Source organism: Fimicolochytrium jonesii, assembly GCF_025526975.1.
Source record: "Fimicolochytrium jonesii strain JEL569 chromosome Unknown EV422scaffold_12, whole genome shotgun sequence".
Classification (NCBI taxonomy): Eukaryota; Fungi; Chytridiomycota; class Chytridiomycetes; order Spizellomycetales; family Powellomycetaceae; genus Fimicolochytrium; species Fimicolochytrium jonesii.
The window spans coordinates 404030-417991 of NW_026515679.1; the positions used below are offsets into that span (position 1 = coordinate 404030).

At 52.1% G+C, this 13962-nt stretch overlaps 4 protein-coding genes across 4 annotated transcripts; 1 reads left to right on the plus strand and 3 right to left on the minus strand.

The window, feature by feature from the left end:
* Positions 1-134: 134 nt before the first annotated feature.
* On the minus strand, positions 135-5534 carry EV422DRAFT_578604 (uncharacterized protein; the record flags this gene model as incomplete). Its single annotated transcript, XM_053073290.1, has 12 exons — positions 5084-5534; positions 4927-5020; positions 3909-4858; positions 3762-3837; positions 3505-3698; positions 3308-3440; positions 3152-3236; positions 2786-3083; positions 2583-2708; positions 2250-2513; positions 1723-2062; positions 135-1657 (listed from the first exon to the last, which is right to left on the minus strand). The coding sequence occupies exons 1-12, from the start codon at positions 5444-5446 to the stop codon at positions 135-137; spliced, it is 4446 nt and encodes a 1481-aa protein (XP_052925447.1). The 5' UTR covers positions 5447-5534.
* A 1208-nt stretch (positions 5535-6742) lies between these two features.
* On the plus strand, positions 6743-9046 carry EV422DRAFT_530067 (ribosomal protein S5 domain 2-type protein). Its single transcript, XM_053070369.1, has 9 exons — positions 6743-6835; positions 6899-7147; positions 7214-7370; positions 7429-7874; positions 7941-8077; positions 8141-8280; positions 8345-8425; positions 8487-8613; positions 8690-9046. The coding sequence occupies exons 1-9, from the start codon at positions 6819-6821 to the stop codon at positions 8887-8889; spliced, it is 1554 nt and encodes a 517-aa protein (XP_052925448.1). The 5' UTR covers positions 6743-6818; the 3' UTR covers positions 8890-9046.
* EV422DRAFT_530069 (uncharacterized protein) lies at positions 9042-12252 on the minus strand. Its single transcript, XM_053070370.1, has 9 exons — positions 12078-12252; positions 11750-12005; positions 11449-11668; positions 11251-11377; positions 11126-11186; positions 10871-11052; positions 10782-10806; positions 10298-10720; positions 9042-10239 (listed from the first exon to the last, which is right to left on the minus strand). Exons 1-9 carry the CDS (start codon positions 12171-12173, stop codon positions 9188-9190), a joined length of 2442 nt encoding a protein of 813 aa, XP_052925449.1. The 5' UTR covers positions 12174-12252; the 3' UTR covers positions 9042-9187.
* Positions 12253-12383: 131 nt separating this feature from the next.
* Positions 12384-13794, minus strand: EV422DRAFT_530072 (ribosomal L18ae/LX protein domain-containing protein). Its single transcript, XM_053070371.1, has 6 exons — positions 13735-13794; positions 13643-13647; positions 13358-13557; positions 13096-13225; positions 12867-13010; positions 12384-12777 (listed from the first exon to the last, which is right to left on the minus strand). The coding sequence occupies exons 3-6, from the start codon at positions 13544-13546 to the stop codon at positions 12713-12715; spliced, it is 528 nt and encodes a 175-aa protein (XP_052925450.1). The 5' UTR covers positions 13547-13557; positions 13643-13647; positions 13735-13794; the 3' UTR covers positions 12384-12712.
* Between the last annotated feature and the right edge of the window lie 168 nt (positions 13795-13962).

The following is a 13962-nucleotide window of genomic DNA, read 5'->3' on the forward strand; positions in this document are numbered from 1 at the left end:
GCCGTTTCGGGTATCGTTTATATCTACAATGGTGCGCGGAGTCCGTGTCCGAAGCCTTTCTATCGGGGTCTGCGTACGCCGAACCATCAGTTGCATCACTGCGAGCTTCGTCGACATGGAAGTAGAGCTCCAAGTCACTTCATATCTACTACTACTTCATCGCCGCTTTCCAACCCATAGAAATCCACGTCTCGCAGATCATCTTCCATCGTAACCAGGCGCCCAGCCTTATCTTTGCGAACCAATTCTCCCCGTTCCTTCAGACTGAACATCCGAGTGATGAGTGCTCGTAGTGCCCGCACATTCATGGTGTTTGGAATCTTCTTTCTGGCTCGCCTTCCCTGGCACGAGATGGTCACTACTACGACTCGGTCTTTCAATATTGCTGATGTCATGGCAGCTGGGACGAGTGACGGTGCGCCATATGCAGCTGATAGCTCCTCATAGCGAGGGTGATTGGCAGCGAAGGCGGTCGGATCGTTCGACTCTGACAGTTCCTTTGCGCATTGGTTGAGATAGAATAATTCGGCATCTCGTCTGCTGTTTGGCGTGATGTTGGACCCGTTTACATACTTCAGACTGCGTAACCGCGCCACCAAGATGTCATGCATGTCTCCGGCGGGCACGGTTTCGACAACGGGATTGCGCCGTATGCGCACGTGAGTGAGCGAAGGAAAGGAATTGAGTACGTGCACTGTCGTCCAAGAGTTTATCTTATTGTCGACAATGTTCAAAGTGCTCAGATTGGAGAAGGCAGACCCCACCGGGACGTCAATGGTCGTGAGATTGTTGTTGTTGAGCATTAAGGTATGCAAAGCCGGCAGGCTACCGAGTTTGCTTATCTCCTTCCAGGAACTCAGTTCATTGTGCTCGAGGTTGAGAACACTGAGACGCTGGAACCCAGAAACTGTTTCGACGTCAAGGGCTTTGAATCTGTTCTCACCGAGATGTAGTTCCTCCAGGTTTGGCATACACTCCTGCAGATGTTGTATCTCACTCCACGCCATCAGGGTGCCGAAGAGTGTCAAGGCTTTCAAAGGCAGGAATGCCCCGTGAAGCGAGGACGTTGGACCTTCGAATGGCTTCATGCGATTGTGCGATAGTCGCAGCGAAGCGAGGTTTGGCAGTTCGATACAGATATCCCCCACATCGTTCCACGTGGCAAGCAAATTGCGAGACAAATCCAGATCGACTATCGAAGGGCACATCTGCCCAATCCAACCCTCCTGACCCCGGAATCCTATTCGCATCTCCGCTAAGCCCACTTCTCGCAGCTGCTTTAGGTTAGACACCTTCTTGGCGATCTTCTCCCAACCCACGGTCTCAACGGCTACTCCGTCTCCGCCGAGCAGCACGGTACTATCTGTCGGCTGTTGTGCTTGATATTTCTCAGCCAAAGCGTCTAAGAACGATCGGCCAAAGCATTCCGACGTAAGCTTCCCTTCGCGAATGAAGGAGCCGCTTCCCGCATCCCGCGTCGTGAAGTACTGTAGGCCGTTGTGGGTACCGGAGTGTTTTCCTCTTGTCGCGTCATCCCATTCGATGCCATACCACCTCTGCTCAGAACCAGGCAAGACTCCGTGAAAGCGCACTGTTCCGCAGTTCGGATTCAGGAAGATTCTCTTGCCGATGGTGTCTGGAACCGTCATCCCTCGAGCTTTATCGTGTCAAGCACGATGTCAAACGACCTCGGTTTCTCCCAAGCTGGTCTGCTCCGACAACGTTGCACGCTTTGCTTTGTGCGGATGCAGGGAAGACGGACTACGAAGGGGGTGTTTGGACGTCTGTGTTCGGCCACTTCGACGGATCTGGTAATGATCTGGTAAGCCAGACGCGCGTTCTTCTTTTCACGCGTTGCTCCGCTCAAGAGCCTCAGACTCAACCAGCCATTTGCGAAAGGTGAGACAACCTTCGGCTCCGGCTCGTAGACCAGAATGTGCATAAGGTATTTTGAAGATGGAGAGCGAATGTAAGTGAAGCGGAAACCAAATATACAGAGGTTGACAATGTCAAATTGAACAACGATACAGGTTATGAAGGGATCTAGCAGGGGGGTGGGGTTCTATATACAGAATTTCTCGCCGGACAGTCCAGCGAAAGTAGATATGTCTGCGATCCTACTTGGAGCTCTGCAGCATCGTGTGAGATCTTCCAAGTGGACTTCCAAGGGTTTTTTCAAGGGATTCTGCGCGCTCCAACGAGTCCTCCGAGGATCCGAACTGCACCCCCGATCCAGTCGCCGCACGCACTTCATCATTGGACGACTGAGCCGTTGCGGGTGGTGAATGGTAAAGTCCATTGTTGGACCGACTCTCGGTAATAGTTCTTGGTACACGCGTCGGCGGGACGCATAGGGGAGTGAGGACTCTTGCCCACTCTCGCAACTCTTCATTCGAAAGTACGCGAATAGTAATGCCGTATCTTTTCTCTTTGATATTTATGAGCCGCAGTGCGTAGGCGTCGCTTTGTATGTTTACGCTCACTCTTAACGCGTGGGACTTCAAACCTATTGCCTGACAAGTCTTTGAAGAAAGGTCAGCTTGCCAGAGGCAAAGAAGAGTCGACAAAGATGCATTAGTTACCGGGGGATTTGGAGGATACCCAATAAGTAAGAGAAGCCCCTTGTCAGCGAAACAATACATCGTTTTCTGCGTCCATAGTGTGAAGAATAAGCGTTTCTCTGCCAAAAACACTTCCCCGCGCTTTGTCTACGAAGTTTGTGTCAGATGCACTCCATATCGACCAATGCAGGGAACGTGTTCCAAAACACAAGATGATGGCTTACCGCTGTTTTAACAGCGTCCTCCATTCCCATAGCCGCGGATAGCCCTTTCTTGGATTTGCTTCTAATGCCGAAGTTACTGCGGAACAGTTCGCGAGCGCCTAATTCTCTTTCGTGGAAGACACGGTAGATCCTCCCGCCGAACAAGATGATCAAGGTAGCAAAACCAACGAAGTAACTTGGGACGACTTGGAACAGGACGAAACTGTACGTCTCCAATCGTAGAGCCAGCAGAGGTGGCAGGATCAGAACTGCCGTTGTGATGTACAGTGACAAAAGCCAGCCCACACGCTTGCTGTCACTGTAATGACGAAGAGATTCAAAAGATGTTGAGGAAATCTCGAAGAAGATCTGGACAGGTCACCTTACCTGTAATCCGAAGGAATATCTCTGCATAGCCAGGTAAGAGCTACAGCGTGGACGATGATAACCGCGGTGTAGAGCCACGAAATTGCTGAGAAAGCAGAAATGGTCATTTCCGAGATCAGGCGTATCATAAAATACTTTGGTCTGTCAGCAAATTACCTCGCATTACCCACCCGAACGTCACGGAGGTGGACCTGCAAATAACGTTCATTTCTGTTGTTCGACCCGTTTGCGGCGCCTCCTCCCAAACCGGTTTCAGAGGGTCAGCTGCGGTCCACACCAGCCCGATCACCTGATACATGTGTGGAAAGGTGAGTAAGTTGCTATAGACCGGCCATGAAGAGCGAAGGTCGTACCCAATATATACAAATGCAACCTGCTAATCCAAAAACAAGCCGAATGTCCCCGATCTTCCCTGGATCCATCTTCCCCGGAAATCGGAAAATCTTGATGACGCGGAACATCTTCGCTATCAGGCTGCCAAAGACGAGCCCAATCGTGGACATCATGATCCAAAGGCTCCAGCCACATGCTAAGGTCGAAGGTTCACCTAGTTACCAGCAAGTTAGTAAGGTTGTTCATGCCGATCCACCAGATGGAGCTGGAGTATTACCGATAAGCGTCAGCGGGTACAAGGCAGTGCCAAGAACTCCAACGAGGATAGTGAGAAGGAAGATCGGACTGGCCGGCTGCGAGACGTTAGCCAAATGTTCATCAGCATCGAAACGAGTGGCCCCGATCTTGACAATCAGTCACTTACCTTCAGTACCTCCCCACTTCGATGCCGATAAACCAACGTTGCGAGGGAACCAATCAACAGCACCATAAGGGAGCTGAGGATGATGCAGAAAATACCCAGAGCGGATGACCATTCAACGGTGCGATAAACCGCCGCAATCTCAGTAGCTGGCCTCGTCCAGGTTCCAGAAAAGTACAGAGCTGGGTTAGTCGTATTGAATGAGCTGTTATCGAGAGTGACTGCTTCGGTGGTATAATTGATGGCTGGCGATGGTTTCCATTCAGCAAAGGATTTGAAACTGCCCAAGGGCCCACTATAAGCGTCGAAGTAATACATGCGGTACGGGACAACCCGGTCGCCGTGCGGGTCGAAGGCGAGATTGCCCGTCACTCCTGACCTCGTGGCAAAGGGCAAATCCTCCGGTATTTTCCACCTCGTGTTACTGTCCGCTAATGTCTCGAAAGGCATTCCGTTACTAAGTTTCCGGCTGGCGCCCCAGACGAAGCCTTCGATGCAAGACGAATAGAAACCGCTATACACCGTTGGATCTGTGTGATTATATCTGAGTTCCCATGCCTTCTTGTAGCTTGCCCATTCGGCGCCCACCCCTTCCTCCGGGTAGGCAGCCCACAGTCCATGCCACAACCTAAGATCCTCCAATGAAATGCCCGAACGGTTTGCATACACGGCATCGTCTGAAGTGATGACCTGAAGACCATCTTCAATCAATCCCCGGCGGTGGAGTTCCCGGAGAAAGCTGATAAGATCTCCATGCAGACTGAGGAATACGACCACGTTGCCGCCGGAGTATATCAACTCGTCGACGATCAAGGTGAAATCTGTGGTGCCCGGCAGAAACGAGATGGCGGCCATTGCTTCTAATCCGGCGGTATTCGCAGATTCTCTTGTCGCTTCCAACAGACCATTTCCGTAGAAATCCGTCGAAGAAATGGTCACGAAACGTTTCCATCCTGTGATATTCGGAACCGTGAACGTAAGGAAATCTGCTAGAGCTGAGGCATCTCTTAGCTTCGCCCACCTTGAGCGGCCACAGCTGCTACAATGGCTTCCGCAGCTACATTATCATTGGGAATGGTTCTGAAGAACGTCGAGGACGGCTCTTTCGAACTTAACTGTTTGTGTCTACTATCAGCCTTATTCAACGATTGGCCCACCAAGGTTTTGGAGAAACTCACCGCTGGAGACGTTGAGCCTCCGTCACACACACCAATCCCCAAAGTGGATCCCACTGACGCTGTTCCGATTGTCGAATCCGAGTATCCCACACCGATCAGTGCATTGGCGTATTTCCACTTGTGCAAACGAATCGCGGATGCTATGGCGCTTCCCAAATGAACCGTGCCGCCGTCCATCGAGCAATCGTCGACTATTATCTCGACTGCCCCAGGTGCCCGCAAAGCAGGATGTACGGGATATGTCGCATTTGGCTGGAGAAGCTGAGCAAGCCGCAGCTGCATCGCCTGTATCATTTGCAACGACCATTCTCTGTCTGTCGTTCCTTGGAGTGATAGGCTGACACCGATTTTGAAAGATGCCATACTTCCCGATACTGCCTTATATGTTTGTTCATGCAACTCGCGACATCTTCGAGCGCCTGCCCAGATTTATAGAAAGCCATCATGCAAGGCGTCCGGTATTCAGGCAATTCCTGGCTCTGTCTCCCGAAACGACGCAATGGTAGGAGTTCGAGATAAGCGAGTGGATTGAGCGGATTGAACTGCTGTAATTAGGTAAAGCGCGACCCGGTCAACCCAAAATGACGGTTTTGCCCTCATTGCAGAACAATTGATTTTTACGCACGGCCACCTTAAGATGCCATCTGACAGCCCTTTAGGGGAATTGTATTGTACCTAGGGATCTCCTATTGTCGATTAAGGGTAGATCTACTGTACATGGGTGAAGGGCTCTTTCGATGTCACGGATGTGCGAGACAACCCGATGCTGCAGCACTCCTATCTCTGGGAAGGGAGAAGGAACATCACCCGTTCCCGGGGATCTAAAGAATTATCTATGCAGGCAGACCTAACGGCTAAACCCAAAAACTTGAAACGACGAACAGGGAGGTGGGATGGTAAGATGCTTCAGTCAATTGGGGGAAAGAGATGAAGAAGAATGGACGTGAAAAGAATCCGAACAGAATCAATCCCTCATTTGATCCATATCTGTTGTCAGTGGCCTGCGAAATGGGCGACCGCCTCGACAACGGCAGGCCCTTTGGAACCGCAATCAAACTGCTGCGTTCCGCTCTTGCTTGGCCTTGACTCACGCCCTCTTGTGCATTTGGATGTAACCCACTCTGTAATGCGGCTGGACTGCGTTGGGGCGTCTCTGATATCGAAAATGCTACGATGAGGGTGTCCCCGTGATTTCGAAGGAACTCCCACCTTTCCGAAAAAGGTGAATAGCTGCTTGATGCAGAAATCGACTGAAGACGGCGTCTTCCGATCTGGAGAGGTGGACCGAAAGCCTGAGCGTGGCATTGGCACAAGTAAAACTTGAGACAGAAAATGAGCGGAGTTGGGCTGCTTACGCGGACGCGTTCGGTAGCTTGGTCACCTGATATCTTGACAATACAAAAAGGATGCTTCAATTGAGCCTGGATCCTGATTTCGAAGTTCCGGTGTGCAGGAAAACCTGGTCCTCCTGGATCTCCTGGGTGAGATACGTACCGCCGGGAGCAAGCGAACCGCTGTCTTGGATGTTAATGCGAGGAATTGGGACTCAGGGGGGGAGTTGATGTCTATATACTATATATATATAATATATTACGCGACGCGGGACAAGACAAGGACGTGCGGGTTTGATGAATACAGGACTCAGAAGCACGCCGCATCTGCAGGTCGGAGTGAAAGCAGTTGTCAATAAGGGCGATCCAGAGCGGACATTCCACGCCTCAGCCGCTTAGGTCTAATGACGACTTCCGCCACGTACGTTCCTGCAAGTCTGCTCTATAAGCCTATGCACGAGTTAATACCGCTTCCTTACCGCAGGATAGTTTCGGCCCCTGGGAAAGTCCTAGTGGCTGGGGGATACTTGGTGCTGGACCCGGCATATCAAGGACTCGTGTTGACTACCGACTCTAGATTCTTTACGGTCGTGAGGAGCCTCAAAAACGCCGGTGATGGAACAAACATTCGAGTGAGGTCCCCGCAACTCCTGGATGGGGTGTGGCAATATTATGCGGCGGTGGCTCCGGATAGTGCAGCGAATGCGCCGCACCATAAGCTGAAACTATCGAGGTAGGGTGTGCCATGTCTCCTTTGAGCCGAACGGCTGCAGTCAGTGACGACCTCGTATTATATCAGTGTGGAGAAGTCGCCTCGAAACAGCTACGTAGAAGCAGCACTCGAGTACGCTTTGGGAGCGACTGCGGTGTTAGCTCCGAAAACGCACCCTTTGGCTGGTGTCAGCCTGGATATCATCATCGTGTGCAGTAATGACTTTTACTCGCAACGCGAACAGGTATGTGAAGGTCATCAAAACGGAAGTGTTCAGAAAACTTATTGCCTTCCATGTGCAGCTCTCCAAAAATGGCTTGGACTTAACAACGGAGTCACTCCGGTCGCTGAAGCCCTTCTGTTCCACCATGTCACAAATGTCGAAAGTTCACAAAACAGGCTTGGGTTCCTCGGCAGCCATGATTACGTCGCTGGTCGGCGCCGTCATGTGCCACTTCAACGTCGCCTCTATCCCGCTGACGGAATCCAGCCGGAATCGCTCCATCCTTTCCGCCGCGGAAACACGCAGCTTGGAGCTCATTCATAATACGGCGCAACTGGCTCATTGTGTGGCCCAAGGGAAAATCGGGAGTGGTTTCGATGTGTGTGCGGCCGTATGGGGCAGTCACACGTATAAGCGATTCTCGCCGAAAGTCATGGATGCGGTAATGAAAACATCGGAGTCTGGGGAATCCATGCCATTCTCAGACCGGTTGCTAAGCGTAGTCCAGCCGCCAGAGACACACAAGTACGTACCTGTAAATCCGACGATATCTGACATTGTCTCACAATCGATTTGCTCGTCGCTCCTCAGATGGGACTACACTGTGGAGACGGGGTTCCTTCTCCCAGAGGGATTCCAACTGCTGTTAGCGGACATTGATGCTGGAAGCAGCACACCGAAACTGGTATCGAAAGTCCTGGCATGGAGACAATCGCATAAGGAACAAGGTAAGCTGACGCGTACTCACCGCGTGCATATGGTTATCGTACTGACGCACACTTGCCAATCAGCTCATCACCTCTGGACGGCACTGGCGCAGAAGAACAACCACATCGATGTTACTTTACGACAGTTGTATAAGCTGGCTAGGGAGACTCCTACGGGTTACCAGGCGGCGCTCCGACATCATGGTCAGATAAGGGCGTCTGAGGTATGGTACGGCAATGAGAAGTGGAGGCTGTGATGCGATCATTCATCAGTGATTCTCCCCAAAGTGGTCCACAGTGAAGGCACAGAGCCAAGGCGGCGTCGACAAATTTTCTGAGCTCTTCGTTAGCGTGTATGAGACGTTTATGGTATGGGCAAAGAATAGTTGCACAAGCTCCGGATTGAAATTAAGTATTCGGCACTATCTAGGGAATCCGCTCCAGTATGCGCGAAATGTCGAAATTAGCTGACGTCCCCATCGAACCAGCGGAACAAACTCGGCTGTTGGATGCGTGCATGAATGTGCCGGGCGTGATTATGGCCGGCGTGCCCGGAGGTTGGTTGTTCTCTCGAGGTTTATCCGAAAGCCGTGTGTTCACGACGATTGACTGATCGCAATTATCCTTCCCCAGCTGGTGGATACGACGCGATTTTCTGCATAGCCCTCTCCGACGCCGCCCGAAAAGGGGTTGAGAATGTATGGCAGGGTTGGACGGAAATGTCTGTTGGTCCTCTGCTTTCGAAAGAGTGTGGACAGGGACTTTATCGCGTCTCATCGGAAGCGAACGTAGCCGGTTTAGAAGGAGTGCTGAAGAGCAATCCCTTGGAATAGCACTTAGCTTAGAAGTCTTAGAGGCTCGGACAATATTCGGGCTTGAGAAATCGGCGTAATGACATCTCCGTGTGGCAGGACTTTCTCCATTGTCTTGGTAACTTACGGCTAGCCGCTTAAGGGATGTTGTCAATCATATACCATCAAGGATTGGAAGACCTAGATTCGTTCCTGGTTTTATTTCGAACTCATGTCTTCGAGTAACATCTACAGTGTACAATCTCGCAGCTAATGCGGGTTACCCACTATGCAGTGCCCAAGTCCCCTCGCTACACAGTACATAGGGCCCATCCCACCACTAAGCTCTCACAGGTCGCTTCAACAACCAGCTAAACAGCGCCTCAGTGTTCTGCCCAGCCAGCTTCACAATCTTTCCGGACTTCTCCTCCCCAAACCGTACGTCTCCACTCACGCCCACCACAGTCAGACCTGTCCCGTCCTCGCGATCAATGATCGTAACAAGCCCGTAGCAACTACCATGGACCGCCACGAATGCACGGCGGGCGAGATCTTGCAGGTCCATCTGGAGCATAAGATCGTCAGGGTGTTTCATGGCGACATACGTGAAAGGGTCGGTGGAGCCCGCCTTGGACGCGGTGGGAAGAGTCCCGACGCCGCCCAAGTTTGAAGCAGAAGTGCTGTTCAGCGTCTCAGACGACGCACGCTTCTGATGTTGCTTGTTGCCCAGGCCGAGGATGCTTAGCTTGCGGACCACGCCCAAGATTCCACTCTGGGAGTGGTGGTGCTCGGCTGATCCCGCAGTGGGGATAAGCTTGACGGGTGGGAAACAAATGAGGTCCGCGAACGGATCTCTTGCATCACCGGCGATGAGCACCATGTACTGCGTGCCTTGTACGTATTCTTCGATGACCCATGTCTGGTCGGCAGGAATGGCCGCGATGGCGTCTCTGAGCTCCAGTTCCGTTGTGACCTTGCTTCCAGAGTTTTCGATGACTTGCTTCCGCACCGCAGGCTTCACGTAGACAGGGAGGTAGACTTGGTTGTCGGACATGGCTGACAATACTTCGTCGATGGGAGTGCCGTGCTTCACGACTACAGCTTTTGGCACGCGTAATCTGTTTTTGCTCAGCCCTTCCCGCATGAGTTGACGGTCATGACTCTCCACGAAGAAGCGGGCGTTGAGCCCGATTGTGTGGATGAAGCCGATATCCTCGAGCAGACGAGCGACCTCCAACCCATCCGTCCCCAAGCAGGCGTTGAAGATCAAATCCTCCTCTTTGGACAACCCCGACAGACTGTCTTTCACGTCGTCCACATTGTACACATGCACAATTGGGTCAAAGTTGAGGTTTCGGAAGATCGACTCGAGCTCGCTCACGTACTCGACATCTAATATCAGGGAAAGTCAGCAGCGAAACATGGAGGTTCTGCCGCAAGGTGAACATACCCTTTCCATAGCCGACTTTCAGTTTGCCTTCCGGGTCCGGTATGTACGCTTCGGGATCTTGAAGAACCGCGGCGCAAATCACGTGTACGACGGGGTTGGGCACAACGGCCAAACTTGGGTTGCGAATGAGCTGAGCAAGTTTTTGCTCGACCTCCGCTGGCAAGACCGAATGCAGTGGGGAAACGGTATCTTCTCCCTCCCCATCGGCTCCGACCGGTTCGGCTGTGATGTTCGCGAAGCTTCCCCGCGTACTCTCCGCGGCAGGGGTTGTAACAGAAGTATCCAGAGACACCTTCAAGGCTGAACTCAGCAAGATTTGGAAGAAGTCTTGTGTTGTTTGTCCCGCCAGCTTCAAGATGAACTCCGAAGATGACCCCTTCCCCAGTCCGCAGGATGCATTCACTTCGAGCACGTAGAATTTGCCTGGGCACGGAGTGACTATAAGGTCGTGCCGCTAACCAGGACAGTCAACGATGGAACTTACCGCTCACATCACGTTTGCGAATATCCTTTTGAACCCCAGGATGCTTATCAGTTTGAGGTTGGCGCTCACAGGAGTCAGCAGTGACTTACCACTCGCCCATATGCGTTCCCCGACACCGCGGCATACGCTCGTCGAGAAAGATCCTGCAACGCAGCGTGGTCGTTCGGATCCGTGACATGCTCATATCCATGAGCATACTGGGCTTCGTCCCAGTTTCGCACGTATGATATGAACCGCTTGAATCGAGGGAGGTCCTTATTGAATGCACGCTCTTTTGGAATGAAAGTGAGTTTATGAGACATGCCAGAATGGCCAGTATGTCTGCGGCACCCAGTTTGTCTCACCAGCAGGAGGATATACGATGACCGTCGAGTTTTCATCACGGCTATTCCCAGACACCAGAACCTGTGGATATGGAATGCGAAGTGAGCACTCCATAGTGCAATGAGCGTCGTGCGAGAGTCCTTACAGAGTATTCCTGGCCATCAATGTACTCCTCGATGGTGAGGTTTTCGAATTCCTTCAGGAGCTCATCCGTCTTGGCTTTCACTTGGTCGAAGTCATGGCAAACCGAACTGTCATCGATCCCTACGGATCTATCTGATTGTGTGAGAAAGACCCCAGCGGTCAACCAGCATCCCGAAACCGGATGAAGAGCAGCGCATACCCATAACTGTCCGAAACCTTGACAAACAACGGGTACACCATTCCCCAGTCATCGATCAGTTTCGGAAGATCAGAATCCTTGGTCAACGCGAACCCTGGCGGTGTGGACACGAGGTTTTCGCGGAAGAGCTCTTTCATCCCGTTCTTGGTCAAAGTGTTATTGATGAAGATGGAATCGCAGCCAACCACGTTTGCGTAGTTTTTCTTTTCCAAATATGCAGCTACATTATGGCGGTATGTGAGATTCCCCCAAATCCGCGAGCCCCCCACAACGCGCCATCAAAAGCGATCTTGGCACCCACCAACGCTGGGTCCAGGAACCCCATCAATGTCGCTTCCATCACACACATTCATGATCAGTTCCTCCAAATCGATCAAGTCGATTTCACGCTCGATGTTGCCCAGCTGCAGAAGGTGCACAACCGGCTCAAATCCGATTTCCGTCGCCAACGTCTTCAATTCCTGAATATAATCCTCCTTCTCCGAGTTGTGTGTCATTTTCTCGGCTGCACTGCGAACCACGACGTCTTCCTGAACTACGTCGGGGACAAGCATATGCTACGAGCAGGATATGGAGGCGTGAGAATGGGCCACAATGCAGTGGAGAAGGCAGACACACGCTGTCCGTACAAGTTTCTTGCCTTTGACGGTTAATCTGCGGACTGGGCCGTCGCTCACAGAGTACCGCTTCCCGGCAACATGCGAGTCCCACGGTTCTTTCTGCATGGTTTCGAGATTGAGCTGGGGGCAACGGAAGGGAACGGAACGAGGAAGAGTTTTAAGGGTGCTCAAACGGACTGTTACGCGTTGGCTATGCTGCAAAACCATGCGAGCACACGCGAAGGTTTAACGTGTACTGTACGTCATCAGCCAAGGTTCGAGCATCACAACATGGATAATGTGTTGGTTCTCAGACCAAGGAGCTCCTCTACGGGAGTGGGTTTGGGAAGGTCGGAGGCCGACGCTGTGCGCCACCAATTTGATAGGATGCCAAAGACTTCTGATATCCCCATTCATCAACGTCTGAGTGGTAAGACAACTTCCCCGGCCGTAGCTCGTCTCGTAGTCATCCAAAGGCCCTGACCCATCCGCCGTTCTCCTACGTCGAGACTTCCCCGATTTCCCGCCAGCCTCCTTCCCAGTTCATCCACGTTGCAAGCTTCCTGATATCCCAAGATCTGGCCTGTCCCTCGAACATCACAACTGCGGAAAGGACAAAAAGTTGTTTGACGACCGATATATTACAGCAGACTCCATCCAAGAATCTAGAAAGTACCGGGGCGGGTACCGCTGAACACAGGGCGGAAGCGCTTGCTGGCCGGGCGAGTCACTAGAGTGATGGGTAATCACGAGATGAGTAAATCGGGTGCGAGCTGCAACGTTTGCTCTTCGACCGCAATTTTAGGGTGAGATACATACCACGGTGGGGCAAGGGGAACTTAAGCTTGGGGTCCAGAATCTGCTTGATGTAGGCACGGCGGACATCAGCGGCCTTGACCTCGGCGACCTTGATGATCTGGATGGAGCTGAAGCGGGCACGGTGACGAGCAGCCATGTCTTGGTCTGCAGCAGAAAAGGCATGAGGATCTTCCCGCTCCTTCGTAGATTCGCCGCCAAACCCCTTCAAGGACGCGGGTCACAAACTTACAGCAGGACGCCACGGCGTCAGTACGGGTAAGCTCACGGTACTCCTTGTACATGTTGTGAGTTCCGGACCGAGAGTCGTAACGAATCCAGATACCAAAGTTCTTTACGGTCAATGGCTTTTTCTCGAAGATCTATGACGAGGTTCCAGGTTTGAGCTTTCACTTTAGGGTTCCGCCATCCGCATTCGCCGTTCCACAAACATCAGGCCCCATGGTGAATCCCTCCCTCCGACACAAACACTCCCCACAATCTTTGATAAGTACCTGGTTGACGGAGACGATCTCGCCAGAGGCCCTCTTGACCTTGTTGACCTGCTTGAGGAAGTACCAGAAACGGGACTTGGCAACAACCTCGTTCGGGGCGAAAAGGCGCATGCGGTACAACTTAGGCACCGGCTCCTTCTCGGTCGGCACACGACGGCCAACGACCTGGTATTCGTTGAGTCTGCCCATTTTGTGCGATTCTGATATACCATTCAGGACGAGGAAAGGGAGTCAGTACCGTCACCCGCCCATTTCCCCCCGCATGCGTAGTTTCATGTCTCGTACCCTAGCTAAATAAACAGGAAAGAAGTAACGAGTTCGAATCCTTTAGATACTGGAACACTTGTGTAAACGCTTCCGGGTTCTCCTGGACATACCTCTGTTGTTGAAGACTAGATTGAATCGTCGGCTGTTGGCTATTCCAAACCTGTTGGCCTCTTCCTCAAGAGACCACCCACCGGGCAAATTTTGCGAAACTGATTCAAATGTGTGGCGCAGTTGTGGCGCAGGCGCACTTTCGTCCATCGACCGACGACTTTAGCCTTGCAGAACCAGAACTACTCCGACGAATAGCATCTCAACAACAGCCCTCACCGGTCTTAAGC